Source organism: Diadema antillarum, unplaced genomic scaffold, assembly GCF_040938485.1.
Source record: "Diadema antillarum isolate AM-2024a unplaced genomic scaffold, OU_Dant_1.0 scf00000028, whole genome shotgun sequence".
Lineage (NCBI taxonomy): Eukaryota > Metazoa > Echinodermata > Echinoidea > Diadematoida > Diadematidae > Diadema > Diadema antillarum.
The window spans coordinates 2,186,631-2,212,607 of NW_027270917.1; the positions used below are offsets into that span (position 1 = coordinate 2,186,631).

At 39.7% G+C, this 25,977-nt stretch overlaps 1 protein-coding gene across 1 annotated transcript in view; it reads left to right on the forward strand.

The window, feature by feature from the left end:
• Positions 1–9,493, forward strand: part of LOC139737133 (L-fucose kinase-like) — a 63,836-nt gene extending 54,343 nt beyond the window's left edge. Inside the window, exons 21-26 of the mRNA XM_071647814.1 lie at positions 2,923–3,017; positions 3,693–3,750; positions 4,685–4,832; positions 6,109–6,221; positions 7,428–7,651; positions 8,763–9,493. Coding sequence (XP_071503915.1) covers positions 2,923–3,017; positions 3,693–3,750; positions 4,685–4,832; positions 6,109–6,221; positions 7,428–7,651; positions 8,763–8,834 — 710 coding nt within the window. The 3' untranslated portion in view covers positions 8,835–9,493. The remainder of the gene's footprint in view (positions 1–2,922; positions 3,018–3,692; positions 3,751–4,684; positions 4,833–6,108; positions 6,222–7,427; positions 7,652–8,762) is intronic.
• The last annotated feature ends 16,484 nt before the right edge of the window (positions 9,494–25,977 follow it).

Here is a 25,977-nt window from a genome sequence, read left to right on the forward strand (position 1 = left end):
TCAGATTTTGTTTTCTCTGATGCAGCTCCAGCAAGAGAATTTTCTCTTCCAAGTCTCGGTTTTTCACCAAAATTGATTCTTTGATTTCAGGTATCATTTCCTTTTCGATGACTTTTATTTTGTCGTCATTTAGACTCACACATATTTCAAGGTCCTTAATTGCTCGAGTAGTTTCCTTTGATTCGCGTTTTAGTGTGCTGACATCCAGCAAAACAGTATCCAGTTTGTCGATGATTTGCTGACTGAAGTCATCAAATAAGGCTTTCATGTCCACTATGACCTTTTTGTAGGTGAGCATTTCGAGGCTCTGTAGTAGTAGAGTATGAATCAGACTCGCTGTTAGGAATGGGCACGTCGGTCACGTGGTCATTTTTCCCGCTGTCCCCGGTTTGCTGCATTGTCGGAGCGTGAGTTCGGTGCCACAGGCTCCGTGGTTGGGTTTCCTTGGGTGCTGCGTGTGGTGGGTAGCGGCGTATCGGGTTAGGCCGCAAGATGGTGGACCCTGGGAGGAGCTGCACGGTCAGAGTTACCGCCGGGGCTCCCTCTATGGTGTGGTGTGGTTACAGGTTGCATTGAAGAACTGAAAGTCACGTAGTTGACGCTCTTCTTGTGGTTCTCGTTTTTGAGAGGACATTTTTAGCTCACCTGAGCCAAAGGCTCAAGTGAGCTATTGCGATCGCCCTTCGTCCGGCGTCCGTCGTGCGTCGTCCGTCGTCCGTCGTCCGTCGTCCGTCGTCCGTCGTCCGTCGTCCGTCGTCCGTCGTCCGTCGTCCGTCGTCCGTCGTCCGTCGTCCGTCGTGCGTCGTGCGTAAACTTTTTACATTTTCATCTTCTTCTTGAAAACCCCAAGACCGATTTTCATCAAACTTGGCAGGTAGCATCCCTAGGGGGTTAGGAACTCAATTTGTTAAAATGGGCACCATGCCCCACCCAGGGGGCCCCCAGGGGGGCCCAAACCCCCCAAAATTAAGGAATCTGTAAAAATCTTCTTCTCTAGAACCAGAAGTGATAGAGCTAAGTTAATAATATGAGTTAGTACATTGATGACTGTAGTTTCAAGTTTGTTCATGGCAGAATCAGGGGTGCCCCCCTTGGGACCCAGGGGAGGGGGGTGGGGAAGGGTTCTAATGGGGCCTAAATTGTACATTTTCATCTTCTTCTTGAGAACTCCATGACCCATTTTCACCAAACTTGGCAGGTAGCATCCCTAGGGGGTTAGGAACTCCATTTGTTAAAATGGGCACCATGACCCACCCAGGGGGCCCCCAGGGGGCCCAAACCCCCCAAAATTAAGGAATCCGCAAAAATCTTCTTCTCTAGAACCAGAAGTGATAGAGCTAGGTTAATACTATGAGTTAGCACATTGATGACTGTAGTTTCAAGTTTGTTCATGGCAGAATCAGGGGTGCCCCCCTTTGGACCCAGGGGGGGGGGGGGGTGGGGGTGAGGAGGGGTCCTAATGGGGCCTAAATTGTACATTTTTATCTTCTTCTTGAGAACCCCATGACCCATTTTCACCAAACTTGGCAGGTAGCATCCCTAGGGGGTTAGGATCTCAATTTGTTAAAATGGGCACCATGCCCCGCCCAGGGGGCCCCCAGGGGGCCCAAACCCCCCAAATGAAGGAATCTTTAAAAATCTTCTCTAGAATCAGAAGTTATAGAGCTGAGATAATACTATGAGTGAGTACAGTAATGACTGTAGTTTCAAGTTTGTTCATAGGAGATCCAGGGGTGCCCCTCTTGGGGGTGGGGGGAGGGGGTGGTTGGAAGGGTCCAAATGGAGGCCTGAATTGTACATTTTCATCTTCTTCCTGAAAACCTCATGATGGATTTTTGTCAAACTTGGCAGGTAGCATCCCTAGGTGGTCAGGATCTCAATTTATCAAACTGGGCACCATGCCCCACCCAGAGGGCCCCAGGGGGCCCCAATTCCCCCAAATTAAGGAATCTTGAAAAAATTGGGCCCTTATTGTACATTTTCATCTTCCACTTGAGAATGCCTCGTCAAATTTTGGTAGAGCTGTGAATAATTTAGATTAGTGACTGCGTGAAAGGTGAACTTGCGATACTCAGGTGAGCGCTAGACCCGCGGGTCTCTTGTCTCAGTCTGTTTTATCTGGGTGTTGTTGAGCAAATTTATTGGATCTTAGTCGAAGATTGTACAAACGCTAGTGTCTTCAGGTTCTCTCATGCTGCAGCAATGCTAGGGGATTTTAGTCTTTTAAGTAGAGGTGTGTGATGAGTTAGCTTAGGGCCCTTACTGGAAACACGTCTGTTCTTTACACTAGCATGGTTTGGAAACTGATGCATTTGGGTTCTGATGATGCATTCACCCAAACTGTGTAGATTGTGTTATTTTTTATCACCGTTTTGTGTCTGCATTTTGTAACGTGTGTTACCTGTTGCTGTGGATATCATTAGATTTAATAAGTTTGCATGCTTTAGTGTAATACCCACACTCTGGGCTTCATGTTTGGTGGTTTACAAGAGACAAAACCAGTCGCCGATTAATGAAAACTAAAACACAAGTATAAATGTTGATTGAATGAAAGCAGCAAATTTAGTACAGCACATCAGCAAAGTTTGAGGGAAATCAGAGAATCAATCAAATATGAATTTTTAAAGTTTTGTTGTCGTCTTTGTTTGATAAGAAGACTACCACAGTTTATGACATCATGTATGGACAACAATTTAAAGAAAATATAAAGAAAACAATGTATTTTCACTTTTTTAGCAAAATGAAAGAGCATTTGACTTACCTCTTTCAGAAAGCAGCGAGAATAATATTACCCTTCAGTATCAGTAGCATGTCGATTGAAAGTGTACTTCTCATTAGATATGACATTTTCAGGAAATTTCCTTATATTTTCTTTGTATTGTTCCCCCCCCCCCCCCCCCACCCTCTATCTCTGTTTTTAAGGTCTGGGTACAAGCAGCATCCTGGCAGGAGGTGTCATAGCTGCCCTGTGGAAAGTGTCAGGGAAGACCTACGATCAGTCATCCCTCATCTATGCTGTAAGCCAGTTCAACAGATTTTTGTCCAGTTCAGTTTGTGTGGCCAGCCAGTACACCTGTTCTATCTGATGATTGATGGCAATGAGTGAAGAGTTTGATCTCAAAATGACTTACCTGCCATTTTTAAACATTTTCAAATGAGTCCATCATTAGATAGAGCAAAATAAAGCCTTTCCAAAGTGATACCTTGCTTGTTACATAACAAGGAATATTCTCGAAGTTATGATTTATCATTTAATCCATTGAGGACGAGTCCCAAGTATACTCAGGCAGGTGTCTATGGGAAATGTGTGTTGTAGCAAAATCAGATCGTCCTCAATGGGTTAACATATCCCATATTTTCTCAGCATTTCTGATTGCAAATATCTCAAATTAACACAAGTAGAGTTAACTTGTTTTGCAGTCAAACTTTTCGAGCTTTATACATTTATATGATCTTGATAAATACATAATGTACCACCATTTGAAGCAAATAATCTATTTGTGTTTGTGTGTTTATGTTTGCTTGTGTGTGTGTGTGTGTGCTGGTATATACAGTCAAGTCTTCATAGCTTCCTTGTATCTGATTTGATCGATTATTTCTCCATCCTCCCCCTCCTCCTTCTCCTCCTCCTCCTCCTCCCCCTCCTCCTCCTCCCCCCCCCCCCCCCCCAACCCCTTGTTCTCCACCTGTAGGTGCTCCACCTGGAGCAGATGCTGACAACAGGAGGAGGCTGGCAGGATCAAATGGGAGGTACGAGTCTTTCTCTATCGAGGTCCAACTCATCCCTCACTCCCCTTGGACACTTCCTGGGTGCCCTGTGAGTGAGGTGTTGGGTATTATCGGCAACAGGCATTTGGGGAACTTAAACTCTGCTGAGTGATCATCTATGAAGGGGATTTTAGGCTATATGCACTACTGTTACAACATACCACGTAGTGGTTGCAGTCACACACTCCTTGGAATCAATGCAGAAGGGACGGGGTCATTGTCATAGATGAGATGTGCATCAACATCAGTCTGCTGTAAATATCTGTGGGAAGGGCTAGTGCAATCACCAGTGTGGAAGACATTGTTCTCATTTGAATCAGTGTTTGAGAGATGTTGTATTAATAATGTGTAATATTTTTTATCATGGAAAGGCTCACAAATTTCAATCATGAACTGAACTATTTAAACAAGGATGATATTCAAATGTTTTTAGACATCAGATTTTGTTCAAAACAATTTCTCATCTGCAAAATCATACATGTGTAAAGTTCACTGAAGCTGTTTGAAGTGTTCACTCTGTTGTCGTTTCCATTCACAAAATTATAATCCTACAAAATTCATCTTACCTGGCCATGCATGAAAATTTACCCGCACAAAAATTGCCGCTTTGACAGTACATGATAAAACGACCTGTGACAGTGTACACGGTGTTGCTAAATTCCCCATGGGGATTAAAAACTAAAATCTTAACCTGTTGAGGACGGGCTGATATTTGCTACAACACGCATTTCCCATAGACACTTGCCCGAGTGTACTCAGGACTCGTCCTCAACAAGTTCAAGCAGATGATTGAAATCTACTTGTAGCACTGGACCAAGATATTTCAGAACAGTGAATATTTGCATTCTTTGTCCAGGGTGAACAAAATTACAAGTTGACATGCTTTTAGAGCTTTTGATATTGTCTTCTTCGGCAGGTCTCACTCCCAAGGTGAACATAGGAAGGACCAGCCCTGGACTTCCCTGTAAGGTGGACATTGCCCCTGTCCCCATCAGCGAAGAGACCGAGCGGCGCTTCAACCAGCACTTCCTTCTCATCTACACTGGGAAGACCAGACTAGCAAGGTAGTAAATGCATAGAACATCCCAAAACCAATGCCGTATTACCCACGCCTGATAGTTCTACGCAATATCTTACTCTCCAATTACATTCATAGTGTGCCTTGACACTCTGCCTAATTTCTACCCATTTCAATCAGTCCACCCTCAATTAGTCCTTCATGTGCCTAGGCACCCTTTACCCATTTTAAAGGGAAAGGCTAGTAACTGATCAGTGGGAATCAGTGGAAATGCTGGGAGATGATTGTTCCAGTCCTTATGGGATTCATTCAAGAGTACATTATATATCTATTGTTGTGTGAAAATTATTTGCTTCAGAATGGTCTCATATTCAAGTAATGTGCAGTTTAATGTTTCCAGGTTAGCATGCCTGGTTAGTGACGGGGCATTAAGCTGCACATTACTTGAATATGAGACCGTTCTGAAGCAAATAATTTTCACACAACGGTAGATATATAATGTACTCTTAAATGAATCCCACAAGAATTGGAACAATCATCCCCCAGCATTCCCACTGATTCCCACTGATCAGTTACTAGCCTTCCCCTTTAAAGGACGGACTGATTTTGCTACCACACGCATTTCCCATAGATACTTGCCCGAGTATAATTGGGACTTGTCCTCAACGGGTTAAAGTTGCCAAACTTTTTCATCAGCATCCAATGGTCCATCCCAACTTGTCCTACGTTGGTGTAGCTGTAAAGTTAGCAAGCCCATTCAGGTGTAGCAATGAGCCTCAGTCTAAGAGGAAGGCCATGGCAACACAATAGGGATTAGGGGAATTGATTATTCTCTATTCATTGACTATCAGTTTCCAGACATTTATGCCAATTGGCATACATTGCACAGTAAGGGTTAAAGCCAAGGTGAATAGGGAACTTTAGATTTTCGCGACGGGGACGTTCAGAGGAAAAAAAAACCTATTCTGAGCATGCGCAGAAGCGTACGTCAAGTCGATCTATTTTTAACTTGCGTCGTCTGAGTTTTTCACTACGCGTTCTGAGCTATTTTTACGTCAGCACAATTTGCTACAAAGGGAGCTACATGATGCACTGACCATATGGGGGCGCCATTTTATTTTTCATAGGTTGCGTCCCAGTGTAATCTAAAGCCATTTTTCAGCGTAACGCAGGGACGAGGAGAACCTCCAGCTCAAGTGTCCGTGCAGCAAATCTAAAAGCTCCCTATTGTGTTTGTGAAACAGGAGGGAGGTATTGTGACAGTTGAGGATTTTATAGGCTGACCTTTAAATAAGGATCTCCTTCTTTGCCCTGTACTGTAGGAACCACCTCCAGGACGTGATTAGGAACTGGTATGCCAGGCAGCCGCTGATCGTCCAGAACTGTCAGCAGCTGATTGACAACGCCGAGACATGCGCCAAGGCCATGGAAGCAGGTATGGTATTCGCCAGTGGATGATTCAAGGAGAGACACGATCTCGCGAGATAGTGTTGTGACTACCTCAGTTTCGAAATCTGGCCGACACATGAGAGATATGCAGAGTGTTGTCATTGGTGTGTTGCTTCTATGGATCTTTCTTTTATATTCATTGTCATGGTATTATAGATCAAAATAGCAGATAATCCCTTCATTGTTGTTGCTCCAGTGGTTAACATCCTGTTTTTTGTCCCGTTCATTGCACAGCTAGCACGGTTTGATTAAGATTATTCCCTGTTGAGGACGAATCCCGTACATACTCGGGCAAGTGTCTATGGAAAATGAGTGTTGCGGCAAAATCAAACCATCCTTAATGGGTTAAGTGTTTGAAAAGACTCTTTACTTCGGAGCCTCTTTTCTCGGTTCACACTTTTCAGAGTGTGTGTTTCTTTCCAATATTTACCGGTAGATAGGTTTGGGAGAGTCCATTTGAATTGAGTTATACATCATTGTAAAGCTTAGAGTCTGTTCTTTCAGAATCTGCCCTTAAAGGACAAGTTCACCTTCATAGACATGTGGATTGAGTGAAGGCAGCAATATTAGTAGAACACATCAGTGAAAGTTTGGGGATAATCTGACAATCCGTTCAAAAGTTATGAATTTTTTAAATATCTGTGCAATCACTGCTGGAGGAGAAGACTACTACAGTGTATGATGTCACATGCGTACAACGATATAAGGAAAATAAAAAGAGAATTTCACAAAACTTCACTTTTTGAATAAAGTGCACATTTCTTCGACTTGTTACTGACTTATGTTAGGGGTAATATTATTCCCCCTGACTTCTGAAAGAGAGAAGTCGAGTGTTCTTTTATTAAGTGAGAAAAGTGAGAATATCTTGAATTTTCTTTACACTTTCTTTATATAGTTGTACTCATATGACATCACAAGCTATAGTAGTCTTCTCATCCAGCCGTGACTTAGTAGAAACTTCAAAAATTCATAACTTTTGAACGGATTGTCCGATTTTCCTCAAACTCTCATTGATGTGTTCTACTAATATTGTTGCATTCACTCAACCCATATGTCTATGAAGGTGAACTTGTCCTTTAACTAAAAGTCCATGTCTGGCGACTTTTTGTTGGTTTTGTGATGCAGAGTCACATATATTTTGTTTTTCCTCTGGTCTTCTGTCCTGTTCTATCCTCCTTCCCAACCAACGCAGGTGACTTTGAGAGGGTAGGCCAGTGTCTCAACGCCTATTGGTCTCAGAAGAAGGTCATGGCGCCGGGCAGCGAGCCCAAGCTGGTCACCCGCATCATGGCGGCCCTCGAGCCCCACGTCTATGGCCAGGCGCTGGCCGGGGCCGGTGGCGGCGGCTTCATGTACGTCCTCACGCGGGAGCCCAGCGACGCCCCCAGGATCAGGCAGATACTTGCTGAAATGGAGGTGAGCTGCAAGCATTTCTTATTTCACTCTTTTGCCGTTCCCGTATCGTCCAAGAAGTTATCTGGCAAGTTACAGCAAGGGGATGTGGCACTAATTATGAGAATTGATTAACTGGGTATGAATATTGATATAATCTTTTCTCTTTGAAAGCATAGAGTATGGAATCAAGCAAGAAAGGCCCATCTACAGTTTGTAGCATTTTCACCAATAGGCCACAAAATTACTGGATGATATTTATCTTATGATGTTGTGTATTTGATTCACCATGGATAATAGGCACAAGACTGTGATTACAATGAACCTGGGCCCCATTTTATCAAAAGATAAAATCGATTTTAAATTTCCTTACCACACAGGCTGCCATAGACTTACAGTTGAAATCAACTATATAATCAATTTTAACTCTTCATAAAACAGGGCCCTGTACTTGAAAAGTGATATTTGATTATCTGACCTAAAACGTGAGTCAGTCTAAAAATCGCCATTCCATCTTAGAAACGAACAATTTCTCCCTGAGGCTCTTACATAACTTTATATACTGTATACGCCAAATATTTCGCAAGGTTTTTATTTTCGCAAATTTCGCGAGTCGGGTGCTATTTGCGAAATTATAAAGACACACGAAAACATTGACTCTGATCCCGATGTGAATGTGACGTATGCGTGTACTCTTCTCCGTTCAGTACAGGACTCCACGATCGTGAATTTAACCACTCGCGAAATCGTCGAGAATTCCGGATTCGCGAAAATTTAGACTTGCGAAATATATGGCGCATACAGTACACCTTTTAAACTGTGGATTCTGTTGCCAAGCCTTTGCCCCAACATGTTAGTGGCTCCTGTTAAAAGCATGTACATTTTCCAATACAATGATATTTGTTGGAGACACAGTGATGATTTAATATGATGGTATAACGACTACTGCATAATGCTCGATTTGTAGTACTGGTAATTAGGGCCTATGTCTTGGTGAGTGTGTGTATTTGTATTGATCAGAAATAATGCCAGACCACAAACCACACTGTAAAAGGCTGAATAATCCTAGAGAAGTGATTGCTTGTAGGATCATTTATTAAACTTTGTGATCTTCTTTTCTTCCTCCTGCTAACAGAACACACAGGATGTGACTGTACACGAGGTTAAGCTGGCAACAGAAGGTCTGCAAATGCTCGTTGAAGACTAGCCAACCTGAGGCTGAATTGTGTATCAGTGATCCCTCAGTCCCACAAGCAGGGTTTTTTGCTGGTACCAGAAGAGGATCTAGATGACAACTGACCTATGGCTGTGTGGTTGCATATTGTACTAGGTACCTGTTTTTACTGGGAATGAAAATGAGGTGACATGACATTTGCTTCTGCGACACTTGATCCGGTCTTATTTTCTCCTACCTAGGACTTAGGGACTTTGGGTTGTGATGGGTTTTAGGTTTAGTTTGATGTGAGGATTAGGATTAGGGTTAGGGTAATGTTTGTGGGTAGAATTTTTGTATAGCTTTAGTGTGTGTGCAGATATTTCATGGGAGCAATTGTCTCAGGAGCAAATGTCTTGGAACTGATAATGAGGAGTATATGCACATAATTTGTATGTGTGTTCTTGATATTAGCCTACTGGGTTTATGATTTTTGCCTCGGGGAGTTACTGGTGATGGTTCAGATTACATGTGTAATATTTGTGTGTCTGGCGCACAGAATTTTTGGGGAAATGGTCTTGCGCAATGCCAGAGAATGATAACAGTTTACGGTAGGCTGTGAGGTATGATTAAACAAGAATGTGACAGAGTTGTCAATGTGGTATAAAGTGGTAGGGGCCTGCACTTTGTTCGTGCTTGAGAGTTCTAGCAGGCCAGGGGCAAAGTAATATGATTATGATAATGGTTTATAAGAGATAAAGATGTATTCTTCAAGTATTATTGGGTCTAGGGCAATTACCCCAGAGGCTTCCCCTGACCCTAGTCCTAATCCTAATCCTGAACCTAATCATAACCCTAAACCAAACTCTATACCCTAGTATTTAGCCAGAGGGGGTGGATAGTTCCCTGATACAGTATTATTTCATTATAATTGTATCCCCCAGTACATTGTTCTGTGGGATACTTTGGATTCAGCTGTGGTTAGTAGGTATCTCACTGGGCTGGAGACTACTTGGCGACCTGATGGCGACTCAAGTCTCCCTGGTCGCAGAGTGGTCACGGAAACGTCTTGGCGTTGCTTCCTGGAATGTAGTCGAGTTTTTGGGGAGTCCCGTGAGAGTCAAACATAGTCAATTTTTTCAGAGACTCTTTCCAGTCTCCAGTACGCTGAGGAGATGTCTCTGCATCGTCTCTGGGAAGTCTCCTAGTCGCGGCCAATTTTTTGCGAGAGGTCTCCAAGGCGTCTCCGCGACTTTGAAGTGACCTAATGGCGACCTACTGGAGATGTCTCCACGAATGAGAAGACGTCTCAGAGATGTCGCGACTTTCAGACAAATGAATCATCATCTTATTAAAATTATGTGGAGACGTCTCTGAAATTGCCCCAGAGTCTCCTTGGTGAGAGCGCGAGCCATTTCTTGGTCTCGCGAGTTGCACAAGTTGTGGCGACTGATAAGTCGCAGCAGGTGCTGTGAAGTCTCTTCCAGCGAGAGGATATGCCCTTTACACCGCTGCATTGCATTTTGTTCTGGCCACGTTTCTTGACGGACTTTAATTCTAATTCAGTACTGAGGTGTTTTATTGAAAAAGCTAGCCACCTATAACGTTTGCTGGTAGCGCTCTTGTGTGTGCTTTGCTAGCCACATTTCTTCATGGGTATTGTTCAAGTTCTGTACTGAGGTTTTATCATTGTGTAAAATCTGAACCTCTATAATTTTTGCTGATGCTTCCCCCAATGTCCCACCTAGGACCAAAGACAGCCATCATGTTAAATTTCTTGTGTTCACTCTACCTTGCTTACAGTATTTCTAGATTGATTTTCTTCATAACGTGTGCATTATGCAGACTCCCTTTTTAGCCTTTTTTTTGGTGCAAATTTTGTATTAAAGAGGTGCAATACATTTAAATCTACACTCCTCTTGTTTTTGATGATGTTTCCTCCAGCAGTCTGTCCGCTGCTGTCTGACATTTTTGTGTGGACTCTGCGCTGCATTTCTTCATAGATTTCTATAAAATTTCGTATGAAGGTCCACCATATACAGTCAAATCTATGCTAGTATTACTGTATTATTGGTATCCCACCTGTTACAGGGTCAAGTATTATTCAGCTTATAAATGTCTTAGTAAGTGCTCTGTAGACCAGACTTAAACACAGATTTATTTGAAATTACCAAGTATCTGGTGTAGGAGGCTACCTCACCCTAACATAATCTTTTTAATTCATTCTCATGTGGATTGTTCTTTCCACTCTTCTGCTTGTGTAATAAGTCATAAATTTATCATTTAATCCTCAATAAGCAGAGTGTTTTTGCCCCGATCTCACAACTTGTTTGGGGGAAGGGGGGGGGGGGAGTGACTGTTTAGTATTTCATAAAACAACCCTTCTACTTTATTTGAGGTTATTATTGACAGGCAGAGATTTCACAGTGACCTGGAGGATACACTTTCATTGCGTGGAGACAGATATCTCCAGTTCTCTACGTATTTCTCTTGCTATGAAAGCATTTCATGAAAGTGATTATTCGTAGTTTAAATTGCTATTAGAGCAAAGGGGGGGGGGGGGGGATGGGGATAAAGATTAGTATATAAACCTCAATGATAGAGAGCAAGATTAACCCGTTGAGGACGAGTCCTGAGTATACTCAGGCAGGGGTCTATGGAAAATGCATGTTGTAGCAAAATCAGTCCATCCTCAATGGGTTTAGAGGTTTTTATACAACTCAGTGTCACATAAACATTTTGCTATTTGTATAGTAATATAATAATTATTGATGCAGGAGAGATTTGTACCAGTTGCTTGATATATTTTGATTGTTCAAAAGAGTGGTTTGATGGAAATCGAAGGGAAAGAGGAGTAGCAAAGTATTCCATACTGTAAACGCGGACATTTTTGCAGCACATAAAGTTTCGCATGTTTCGCGCTACTTTTGGCTAGCGTAAATTCTGAAACCTGTGAAAAATATCTCCACAATTTTCTCTACGCATTTTAAAAGGATTGACAATTGTGCAGCGTGAATTCAGGAATCTGCGAATAAGTTTTTGAGCCGCCAGGCACGTAAAGTTAATCACCTGAAAATATTTACCTTCACAGTATTCTGAGTAGGAATATAGAACTTGTATAGAGCAAGTCGCTGTCTCACTGAAAATTTTAGATTATACGTTATCTAATTTGCAATTTTTAGCTGTAACCTGTTTTAATTTAATTTTACATATTATGTAGTGAGTGTGTAATCCATTCAGTGGAGATAGAAAGCTATGACAAACAACTCATTGGTTTTACAGAAGCCATCCAGTGCATGGAAATGTATGATTTGAAATACTCTTAACTAGTTTAGTGCAATATATGAATGAGTGAGAAGTGTAATCTACAATAGAATGTGCAGTATGTTTCTTAACCCTTCCGTAATCATAACATGATGTAAGTTTTTGGATTGTGCTAGAGTGCTGTCACACTATTAACTCTTTATGTGCCATGGTGGAAGCCCTGCGTGTGCCACATTATTTTGAGACACCAAAGTAGTCATGCGTTAAGAAAACATTCTGTTTTTCAAATCTATATAACCTTTATAGATTTATGTTAAATTGTAGGCGAAGTAAGCAAAGTTGTAGAGAAAATGCCAAGCTTTGCTTTGATGTAAATTTTATGACAGATCTATGACTACTTTTCTTTCAAACACCCAATGTAGCTACATTGCTGTAAATGCATGGCTTTTGCATACAAATCAGTGACAGATACTTGGAATTTGCAAGCAAATCCAGCATGAAACACTGCCTGTTAGTCAAACACCTCATAAAATGCAAGCTATAGACGAGAGAAACGGAATCGCAAGAACGCTATCATTGTACTGTGGCATTTGGCGATTTATTGATCGGTTTGGGCGGGTTTGTGTGTTTGAGCGGAATATGCGAAGTTGGCATGCTGTCGACTGAATAGCACATGCGAACGTGGCACATAAAGAGTTAAAAGTCATATAGATGCCAAATGTATTTGCCATTGAAAGTGCCTATGAAGCATTGCCCAGCTGTTGAGAAAGGACGGGTCTAAATGTCCAGGAATGATTTGCTGCCCAAGGAGGAAAATCCCCATTGGCCTTCTGTTTGATGTGGTTCCTTGTATGTGGCAATTGGTCTGATAGACTTTTAACACTGGAAGCAAACATATCAAGTACTGTGTGTATGTGTGTGTTTGTGTATGTGTATGTATAGCATCGGAAATTACAAGTATGATCATTCATAAGTTATAACTGTAGAATTGTGATTATAGATCTTTTTAAGTTATAGTTTATTTCCTGTGATATTCTTGTTCTTACAACTCAGCCAGATTTGGATGTCCAAACCTCTGTATCTTTAATCGTCAATGGTAAATGAATAATGCCAATTCATTGCAGTATTCAGATTATGCAAAATTTTTGATGAAGAAAGTGATATGTCAAGCTATGACTCTGTTTAATAATAGAATAGGTTTGATAGTTTGAACAATGAATGAGGTTGTGTTGCACTTTCAATTTTATTTTTAAGATGGCCAAAAAGATATGACTGTATTTATGTGGAATTTTCAAAATACCCACGGTTGGCATATTTTTTTGTTCATATGCATGCAATTCCCAGTGAATGTACAAGTAAGTGATATCATTTAGTACAAAATTTGTTCATTTCAGTGTGTGTAATCTGGAAGTTGCATCATATGAGTAATACAGGCAAAACCTGTTTTAATGAATATGAATACAATAAGATTTCATTAGTACGATAGGATTTTTTTTTTTTTTTTTTTTTTGGGGGGGGGGGTAAGATTGTCAGTATATTCCCAGTTTACTTTATACGTCTAAACAAGATTTTGTTATAATGAGAAAATTCATAGTGTCACATCTGTATTCCAAGCAGCAGAAGCACTTGTAGTGGAAGCATTGGATAATGAGCAGACCCAGTAGTTTTTAACAAATAGTGGAAAAGTCCAGGGATGCCAACATTATATACAGCGGTGCAGTATTCTGAGGGCTAAAAATGCGTATTTATGGAAAATACAATTCTTACCTTTCCTGTGATAGACTTATGTAGTTACAAGTTGTCAAGAATTAGTATTTTCCCTGAAACCTGCAGAACTTTTGGAAAACAGTACTTCAAAATACTGGAAAAAAAGAATTAATAAAGTTACAGTTGGCATCTCTCGAAAACTTATGCAGACTGTGGTAGCATGAAGATCAGAATGAATTGTGGTTTTGATGTCAAATGAGTTTGATATTGTAGTATAAGAATAATTAATGGGGGCACATTGTACCCAGAATTATGAAAATGCCCTGATTATAACCAGTTACATATGCAAATAAGCCTGTATACATATCCTGGAATTAAGTTCTGATTTTGATACTTTCATTTTTTAACTATTAAAGAAAGGTTGCCACCATGAGGAATTATTTCAAATTGTAGAGCATCTCAACACTGCCCTATTTCAAGTGAGTCTATCTCATTCATGAAATAGACCTTTTCCAAAGAAAAAAAAGAGTGATGCTTCTTTTGGAAATAAACTGTAGATGCAAGTTCCAGATTCAATGCCATCTGTAGCTCTGAAAAGTTGTGGATCGTTTTGTTACGCCGAAGAAACAATCATCACGTAGATTATGTCGGAGCAAAATGAAACCCTTCCACAGTGACAGTCTGTGTTGACTTCCTGTGCAGTTTTATGTCTCCTCGTTAAAGGGATCGCATAGTTTTGGTTGAGACCTAATTTCAGGTTTCTTACATTTTTGGTGAGATAATGAGAAACCTCTTATGAATATGAAAGAGCATGCAATTCTATGAGGAATTTGACGTTTATTTGATGAAAATTGGTTTTGAAATGGCTGAGATATCCAATAAAAGAGCGATTCTAAGAAAGTGTGGAACCCACACTTTATTACGATGCTTTGTTTTACTTTATTTTTAGATGTTTCAGTCATTCCAAACCCGACTTTCATCAAATATACTTTGAATTCCTCTTAAAATGGTGTGCTCTGTGCTATATCATAAGTGTTTTCTTGGTGTCTTGCAAAAAGTTAAAAGCCCAATTCTCATCTCCACCAATACTGTACCATCCCTTTAACCCATTCTGTGCCAGGAACCTCCCACAGTGTTGTACAACCCTATTGAGTTTTCTCTGTTGATATGCAATGAAAGCATATGAATTGTTAATGGGACTTTCTCTGAAACTGGCATGCGAAGTTGGTTGTGATGACTAGGTGCATGGCTCCATATTTCATTCTCATGGTCGGGTATACGTCACTTCAGTTATAGCTGAAGAGAAAACAAACAGCTCGTCTGTGCAGAACATGTGCGGAGCTGAAGTATGTATCGGTGTGAATGCTGTGCATGCACAAGCATATACATGTACAGTGTACAAATCTACAAGGTGATACAGACGACATGGCATTGGCATCCGAAATCCTTGATCTACCATTCTTTTACGTAATTTATTAAGAACATTCTTCTTGTGGCCGTCAGAAATGATAAGATGACCTATATCTGACTGTTTCATGGAATTTCAAAGCCAATTATGGAAGAAAAGTAGAACATTTTGCCCCATAAATTTGCTAATCATGTACTTGTTTGTTGTCCCCGCCGAACGAGTTCGAGCAGGGGACTATGAAACGGGCTCCGTACGTGTGTGTGTCCGTCCGTCCGTCCGTCCGTGTGTCCGTCCGTGTGTCCGTGTGTGCGTCCGTGTGTGATCAAAATCTTCAATTTGCTACTTCTCTGTCATTTATGAGCCAATTTTGATTCTGTTTGCTTTATATGATAGCACTACATGGGAGCTTTGAAACTTCTACACAGAATTTCAGTCGTGACCTTTGACCTTGACCTTTGACCTATATTGTACATTTTGCTACAAAATGCTACTCCTTCCCCATTTCTAACCCGATTTCGATTCCGTTTGCTTTATATGATGGCACTAGGTGAGGGCTTCAAAACTCTACACAGAATTTTGACCTTTGACTTCTTTGACCTTTGACCTTGATTTTTGACCTACAGTTCCGCCTGCGATCAACGTCACAGTGATTTTGCGCGCGAATGAGCGCGCGCAAGTTAGCGCAGTTGAGCGCGGTTGAGCTCGCTCATTTGCGCTCACATCGTCGGGCGGGTGAAAGCCGGCAAATGTATCTGCTGCCATCTGCGGCCAAAAAAGGGCATGGTACTGTCGTAGGTGCGTGTATTACTGCAGTGCCGAGTGTGCTGAGCATGTTCTCGCGGAAGGGAAGGGCCGTCCCTTTTCACATCAAAGTTTGATAAATGTGTTTGTGAGTATGTATGTCTGTGCGTGTTTGTCTGTATGTTCGCGCCTCTGTAAAACAGAAAAAAAAAAAGGCGTGAAGGAAATGGATGGAACAAGATTCCGCTGCAAGAATTTGACCATCGCTGGGACCATAACTGCACTACACAAAATTTTACTTTCAGCGTTCATGTTTTAACTTTCATGAAGGAATATTTTCTGGTTATTTCGACTGTCTTTTGTATATAGTTTCCATTAGCGTTTTTTTTTTCCCGCGCAGTACGATAGCCCGCGCAGGCGCGTAATTGCGATCCATGCAATCTCGACAAAATGATAGCAAGGAAACATCAAAGAAATAAAGCAAGATTCCGCTGCAACATTTTAACCATCGCTATGGCCAAAATTGCTTATTTTAAGATTTTACTTTCAGCGTTCTTGTTACTTCCAGTATTCATGGTATTCGGAATATCTGTTGTACTTTCTATCAGCATTCTTTATTGTGCAGTACGAAAGCGAGCAGAGGTGCGCAATTGCGATCTTTGTACTAGTAATTCAGGGCAGATGCGCGCAACATTGCGCTCTCTGCATTTCGAAAACATAATCGTGATCAGAAGAAGATATTTAACAAATTTCCGGAGCAACATCTTAAACCATCTCCCTGCAATGTATTCTTTTCCGCACAATACACAATAGCTAGATAACCAGGTTTAGAAGAAAGCATTAGAACACGATTCCGTAGCAACATTTTGGAACATTGCTCTAACCAAAAATTAATATCGTAAATTATTTTGTCTGACAATATTGCTTTAGGATTTTACATCCAGGGTTCGTGGTATTCTGAATGTCTTTTCTACTAAGCCATGGGTTCTGTTCCGCACATGTACGACAGCGTGCAGGTGCGCGCAATTGCGCTCTCTACATTCTCGACGAGATGTAATCAATTTCAGAAAGCATGAAAGAAAATTGAGCAAGGTTCGGTAGCAATATTCTGAAACATCGCTCTAACTAAGATATGGATCAATTTTATTGACACTTTAATTCTTATTTTACTTTTAGCGTTGATATTTCTGTCACTGTTCATACTAATCTGATGAACCGTTGATCTATCCAATACGTATTCTTAGACGAGCAACAGGATAGCGAGCAGATGCACGCAATTGCGCTCTCTGCATTCCCGACGAGATAATCAGGTTTACAAAAAATAATTTGAACAGCATTCCGTAGCAACAATTTGGAAGATCGCTCTAACCAGATATACTCCTAGTATATCATTTTGTCAGAAAATACAATATTGTTTTACGATATTACATGTAGCGTTCGTGATAGTCTGAATGTCTTTTCCACTTAGCCATGACATTGTGTTCTATTCCGCACAGTTTACGATAGCGAGCAGATGCGCGCAATTGCGCTCTCTGTATTCTCGACGAGATAATCAGTTCAAGATAGCATAAAAGAAATTGAACAAGATTTGGTATAGCAATATTTTAAAACATCGCTCTAACGTAAATAAAGAACAATTTGCTTGTCACTTGTTTAATTATTTTAACTCTTTCGTTGATGGTTCTTTCACTGCTCATGACTGTAATCTGAAGAACGTTGTTCTATCCTATACTAATGAGCATGGCGTATATGTTAGCGAGCACATGCCCGCAATTGCGCTCGCCTCTGCATTTCCAACGAGATAATCAGGATAAGAAGAAGAAAACATTAGATCCCGATTCCGTAGCAAGATCTTTGAACATTGCTCTGACCAAAACATAGTACATCATGTTTTTGTATTACAACATTGTTTTTTGATTTTACATGAAGCGTTCGTGGAATTCTAAATGTCCTTTTGACTTAGCCATGTGTTCTTTTTCGCCCGGTATACGATAGCGTGCATAATATGCGCGCAATTGCGCTCTCTGTATTTTCGACGAGATAATCAGTTTCAGAAAGCATGAAAGAAATTAAAGAACACAATAATTTGTATAACACTTGTGTTAGTATTTTACTTTTAACGTTGATGTTTCTTTCACTGTTCATGTTATTGTGAAGAACCGTTGTTCCCTCCAATACGTATTCTTAGACGAGCAATAGGATAGCGAGCAGATGAACGCAATTGCGCTCGCTGCATTCCCGACGATATAATCAGGTTTACAAAAAAATGATTTGAACAGCATTCCGTAGCAACAATTTGGAAGATCGCTCTAACCAGATATACTCCGAGTAGTATATTATTTTGTCAGAAAATACAATATTGTTTTACGATTTTACATTTAGCGTTCGTGATAGTATGAATGTCTTTTCCACTTAGCCATGACATTGTGTTCTATTCCGCACAGTTTACGATAGCGAGCAGATGCGCGCAATTGCGCTCTCTGTATTCTCGACGAGATAATCAGTTCAAGAAAGTATAAAAGAAATTGAACAAGATTTGGTATAGCAATATTTTAAAACATCGCTCTAACGTAAATAAAGAACAATTTGTTTGTCACTTGTTTAATTATTTTAACTCTTTCGTTGATGGTTCTTTCACTGCTCATGACTGTAATCTGAAGAACGTTGTTCTATCCTATACTAATGAGCATGGCGTATATGTAATCTGAAGAACGTTGTTCTATCCTATACTAATGAGCATGGCGTATATGTTAGCGAGCACATGCCCGCAATTGCGCTCGCCTCTGCATTTCCAACGAGATAATCAGGATAAGAAGAAGAAAACATTAGAACCCGATTCCGTAGCAAGATCTTTGAACATTGCTCTGACCAAAACATAGTACATCATGTTTTTGTATTACAACATTGTTTTTTGATTTTACATGAAGCGTTCGTGGAATTCTAAATGTCCTTTTGACTTAGCCATGTGTTCTTTTTCGCCCGGTATACGATAGCGTGCATAATATGCGCGCAATTGCGCTCTCTGTATTTTCGACGAGATAATCAGTTTCAGAAAGCATGAAAGAAATTAAAGAACACAATAATTTGTATAACACTTGTGTTAGTATTTTACTTTTAACGTTGATGTTTCTTTCACTGTTCATGTTATTGTGAAGAACCGTTGTTCCCTCCAATACGTATTCTTAGACGAGCAATAGGATAGCGAGCAGATGAACGCAATTGCGCTCGCTGCATTCCCGACGAGATAATCAGGTTTACAAAAAAATGATTTGAACAGCATTCCGTAGCAACAATTTGGAAGATCGCTCTAACCAGATATACTCCGAGTAGTATATTATTTTGTCAGAAAATACAATATTGTTTTACGATTTTACATTTAGCGTTCGTGATAGTATGAATGTCTTTTCCACTTAGCCATGACATTGTGTTCTATTCCGCACAGTTTACGATAGCGAGCAGATGCGCGCAATTGCGCTCTCTGTATTCTCGACGAGATAATCAGTTCAAGAAAGTATAAAAGAAATTGAACAAGATTTGGTATAGCAATATTTTAAAACATCGCTCTAACGTAAATAAAGAACAATTTGTTTGTCACTTGTTTAATTATTTTAACTCTTTCGTTGATGGTTCTTTCACTGCTCATGACTGTAATCTGAAGAACGTTGTTCTATCCTATACTAATGAGCATGGCGTATATGTTAGCGAGCACATGCCCGCAATTGCGCTCGCCTCTGCATTTCCAACGAGATAATCAGGATAAGAAGAAGAAAACATTAGAACCCGATTCCGTAGCAAGATCTTTGAACATTGCTCTGACCAAAACATAGTACATCATGTTTTTGTATTACAACATTGTTTTTTGATTTTACATGAAGCGTTCGTGGAATTCTAAATGTCTTTTTGACTTAGCCATGTGTTCTTTTTCGCCCGGTATACGATAGCGTGCATAATATGCGCGCAATTGCGCTCTCTGTATTTTCGACGAGATAATCAGTTTCAGAAAGCATGAAAGAAATTAAAGAACACAATAATTTGTATAACACTTGTGTTAGTATTTTACTTTTAACGTTGATGTTTCTTTCACTGTTCATGTTATTGTGAAGAACCGTTGTTCCCTCCAATACGTATTCTTAGACGAGCAATAGGATAGCGAGCAGATGAACGCAATTGCGCTCGCTGCATTCCCGACGAGATAATCAGGTTTACAAAAAAATGATTTGAACAGCATTCCGTAGCAACAATTTGGAAGATCGCTCTAACCAGATATACTCCGAGTAGTATATTATTTTGTCAGAAAATACAATATTGTTTTACGATTTTACATTTAGCGTTCGTGATAGTATGAATGTCTTTTCCACTTAGCCATGACATTGTGTTCTATTCCGCACAGTTTACGATAGCGAGCAGATGCGCGCAATTGCGCTCTCTGTATTCTCGACGAGATAATCAGTTCAAGAAAGTATAAAAGAAATTGAACAAGATTTGGTATAGCAATATTTTAAAACATCGCTCTAACGTAAATAAAGAACAATTTGTTTGTCACTTGTTTAATTATTTTAACTCTTTCGTTGATGGTTCTTTCACTGCTCATGACTGTAATCTGAAGAACGTTGTTCTATCCTATACTAATGAGCATGGCGTATTATGTTAGCGAGCACATGCCCGCAATTGCGCTCGCCTCTGCATTTCCAACGAGATAATCAGGATAAGAAGAAGAAAACATTAGAACCCGATTCCGTAGCAAGATCTTTGAACATTGCTCTGACCAAAATATAGTACATCATGTTTGTGTATTACAACATTGTTTTTTGATTTTACATGAAGCGTTCGTGGAATTCTAAATGTCCTTTTGACTTAGCCATGTGTTCTTTTTCGCCCGGTATACGATAGCGTGCATAATATGCGCGCAATTGCGCTCTCTGTATTTTCGACGAGATAATCAGTTTCAGAAAGCATGAAAGAAATTAAAGAACACAATAATTTGTATAACACTTGTGTTAGTATTTTACTTTTAACGTTGATGTTTCTTTCACTGTTCATGTTATTGTGAAGAACCGTTGTTCCCTCCAATACGTATTCTTAGACGAGCAATAGGATAGCGAGCAGATGAACGCAATTGCGCTCGCTGCATTCCCGACGAGATAATCAGGTTTACAAAAAAATGATTTGAACAGCATTCCGTAGCAACAATTTGGAAGATCGCTCTAACCAGATATACTCCGAGTAGTATATTATTTTGTCAGAAAATACAATATTGTTTTACGATTTTACATTTAGCGTTCGTGATAGTCTGAATGTCTTTTCCACTTAGCCATGACATTGTGTTCTATTCCGCACAGTTTACGATAGCGAGCAGATGCGCGCAATTGCGCTCTCTGTATTCTCGACGAGATAATCAGTTCAAGAAAGTATAAAAGAAATTGAACAAGATTTGGTATAGCAATATTTTAAAACATCGCTCTAACGTAAATAAAGAACAATTTGTTTGTCACTTGTTTAATTATTTTAACTCTTTCGTTGATGGTTCTTTCACTGCTCATGACTGTAATCTGAAGAACGTTGTTCTATCCTATACTAATGAGCATGGCGTATATGTTAGCGAGCACATGCCCGCAATTGCGCTCGCCTCTGCATTTCCAACGAGATAATCAGGATAAGAAGAAGAAAACATTAGAACCCGATTCCGTAGCAAGATCTTTGAACATTGCTCTGACCAAAATATAGTACATCATGTTTGTGTATTACAACATTGTTTTTTGATTTTACATGAAGCGTTCGTGGAATTCTAAATGTCTTTTTGACTTAGCCATGTGTTCTTTTTCGCCCGGTATACGATAGCGTGCATAATATGCGCGCAATTGCGCTCTCTGTATTTTCGACGAGATAATCAGTTTCAGAAAGCATGAAAGAAATTAAAGAACACAATAATTTGTATAACACTTGTGTTAGTATTTTACTTTTAACGTTGATGTTTCTTTCACTGTTCATGTTATTGTGAAGAACCGTTGTTCCCTCCAATACGTATTCTTAGACGAGCAATAGGATAGCGAGCAGATGAACGCAATTGCGCTCGCTGCATTCCCGACGAGATAATCAGGTTTACAAAAAAATGATTTGAACAGCATTCCGTAGCAACAATTTGGAAGATCGCTCTAACCAGATATACTCCGAGTAGTATATTATTTTGTCAGAAAATACAATATTGTTTTACGATTTTACATTTAGCGTTCGTGATAGTATGAATGTCTTTTCCACTTAGCCATGACATTGTGTTCTATTCCGCACAGTTTACGATAGCGAGCAGATGCGCGCAATTGCGCTCTCTGTATTCTCGACGAGATAATCAGTTCAAGAAAGTATAAAAGAAATTGAACAAGATTTGGTATAGCAATATTTTAAAACATCGCTCTAACGTAAATAAAGAACAATTTGTTTGTCACTTGTTTAATTATTTTAACTCTTTCGTTGATGGTTCTTTCACTGCTCATGACTGTAATCTGAAGAACGTTGTTCTATCCTATACTAATGAGCATGGCGTATTATGGTTAGCGAGCACATGCCCGCAATTGCGCTCGCCTCTGCATTTCCAACGAGATAATCAGGATAAGAAGAAGAAAACATTAGAACCCGATTCCGTAGCAAGATCTTTGAACATTGCTCTGACCAAAATATAGTACATCATGTTTGTGTATTACAACATTGTTTTTTGATTTTACATGAAGCGTTCGTGGAATTCTAAATGTCCTTTTGACTTAGCCATGTGTTCTTTTTCGCCCGGTATACGATAGCGTGCATAATATGCGCGCAATTGCGCTCTCTGTATTTTCGACGAGATAATCAGTTTCAGAAAGCATGAAAGAAATTAAAGAACACAATAATTTGTATAACACTTGTGTTAGTATTTTACTTTTAACGTTGATGTTTCTTTCACTGTTCATGTTATTGTGAAGAACCGTTGTTCCCTCCAATACGTATTCTTAGACGAGCAATAGGATAGCGAGCAGATGAACGCAATTGCGCTCGCTGCATTCCCGACGAGATAATCAGGTTTACAAAAAAAATGATTTGAACAGCATTCCGTAGCAACAATTTGGAAGATCGCTCTAACCAGATATACTCCGAGTAGTATATTATTTTGTCAGAAAATACAATATTGTTTTACGATTTTACATTTAGCGTTCGTGATAGTATGAATGTCTTTTCCACTTAGCCATGACATTGTGTTCTATTCCGCACAGTTTACGATAGCGAGCAGATGCGCGCAATTGCGCTCTCTGTATTCTCGACGAGATAATCAGTTCAAGAAAGTATAAAAGAAATTGAACAAGATTTGGTATAGCAATATTTTAAAACATCGCTCTAACGTAAATAAAGAACAATTTGTTTGTCACTTGTTTAATTATTTTAACTCTTTCGTTGATGGTTCTTTCACTGCTCATGACTGTAATCTGAAGAACGTTGTTCTATCCTATACTAATGAGCATGGCGTATTATGGTTAGCGAGCACATGCCCGCAATTGCGCTCGCCTCTGCATTTCCAACGAGATAATCAGGATAAGAAGAAGAAAACATTAGAACCCGATTCCGTAGCAAGATCTTTGAACATTGCTCTGACCAAAATATAGTACATCATGTTTGTGTATTACAACATTGTTTTTTGATTTTACATGAAGCGTTCGTGGAATTCTAAATGTCTTTTTGACTTAGCCATGTGTTCTTTTTCGCCCGGTATACGATAGCGTGCATAATATGCGCGCAATTGCGCTCTCTGTATTTTCGACGAGATAATCAGTTTCAGAAAGCATGAAAGAAATTAAAGAACACAATAATTTGTATAACACTTGTGTTAGTATTTTACTTTTAACGTTGATGTTTCTTTCACTGTTCATGTTATTGTGAAGAACCGTTGTTCCCTCCAATACGTATTCTTAGACGAGCAATAGGATAGCGAGCAGATGAACGCAATTGCGCTCGCTGCATTCCCGACGAGATAATCAGGTTTACAAAAAAATGATTTGAACAGCATTCCGTAGCAACAATTTGGAAGATCGCTCTAACCAGATATACTCCGAGTAGTATATTATTTTGTCAGAAAATACAATATTGTTTTACGATTTTACATTTAGCGTTCGTAATAGTATGAATGCCTTTTCCACTTAGCCATGACATTGTGTTCTATTCCGCACAGTTTACGATAGCGAGCAGATGCGCGCAATTGCGCTCTCTGTATTCTCGACGAGATAATCAGTTCAAGAAAGTATAAAAGAAATTGAACAAGATTTGGTATAGCAATATTTTAAAACATCGCTCTAACGTAAATAAAGAACAATTTGTTTGTCACTTGTTTAATTATTTTAACTCTTTCGTTGATGGTTCTTTCACTGCTCATGACTGTAATCTGAAGAACGTTGTTCTATCCTATACTAATGAGCATGGCGTATATTATGTTAGCGAGCACATGCCCGCAATTGCGCTCGCCTCTGCATTTCCAACGAGATAATCAGGATAAGAAGAAGAAAACATTAGAACCCGATTCCGTAGCAAGATCTTTGAACATTGCTCTGACCAAAATATAGTACATCATGTTTGTGTATTACAACATTGTTTTTTGATTTTACATGAAGCGTTCGTGGAATTCTAAATGTCCTTTTGACTTAGCCATGTGTTCTTTTTCGCCCGGTATACGATAGCGTGCATAATATGCGCGCAATTGCGCTCTCTGTATTTTCGACGAGATAATCAGTTTCAGAAAGCATGAAAGAAATTAAAGAACACAATAATTTGTATAACACTTGTGTTAGTATTTTACTTTTAACGTTGATGTTTCTTTCACTGTTCATGTTATTGTGAAGAACCGTTGTTCCCTCCAATACGTATTCTTAGACGAGCAATAGGATAGCGAGCAGATGAACGCAATTGCGCTCGCTGCATTCCCGACGAGATAATCAGGTTTACAAAAAAATGATTTGAACAGCATTCCGTAGCAACAATTTGGAAGATCGCTCTAACCAGATATACTCCGAGTAGTATATTATTTTGTCAGAAAATACAATATTGTTTTACGATTTTACATTTAGCGTTCGTGATAGTATGAATGCCTTTTCCACTTAGCCATGACATTGTGTTCTATTCCGCACAGTTTACGATAGCGAGCAGATGCGCGCAATTGCGCTCTCTGTATTCTCGACGAGATAATCAGTTCAAGAAAGTATAAAAGAAATTGAACAAGATTTGGTATAGCAATATTTTAAAACATCGCTCTAACGTAAATAAAGAACAATTTGTTTGTCACTTGTTTAATTATTTTAACTCTTTCGTTGATGGTTCTTTCACTGCTCATGACTGTAATCTGAAGAACGTTGTTCTATCCTATACTAATGAGCATGGCGTATATTATGTTAGCGAGCACATGCCCGCAATTGCGCTCGCCTCTGCATTTCCAACGAGATAATCAGGATAAGAAGAAGAAAACATTAGAACCCGATTCCGTAGCAAGATCTTTGAACATTGCTCTGACCAAAATATAGTACATCATGTTTTTGTATTACAACATTGTTTTTTGATTTTACATGAAGCGTTCGTGGAATTCTAAATGTCCTTTTGACTTAGCCATGTGTTCTTTTCCGCCCGGTATACGATAGCGTGCATAATATGCGCGCAATTGCGCTCTCTGTATTTTCGACGAGATAATCAGTTTCAGAAAGCATGAAAGAAATTAAAGAACACAATAATTTGTATAACACTTGTGTTAGTATTTTACTTTTAACGTTGATGTTTCTTTCACTGTTCATGTTATTGTGAAGAACCGTTGTTCCCTCCAATACGTATTCTTAGACGAGCAATAGGATAGCGAGCAGATGAACGCAATTGCGCTCGCTGCATTCCCGACGAGATAATCAGGTTTACAAAAAAATGATTTGAACAGCATTCCGTAGCAACAATTTGGAAGATCGCTCTAACCAGATATACTCCGAGTAGTATATTATTTTGTCAGAAAATACAATATTGTTTTACGATTTTACATTTAGCGTTCGTAATAGTATGAATGCCTTTTCCACTTAGCCATGACATTGTGTT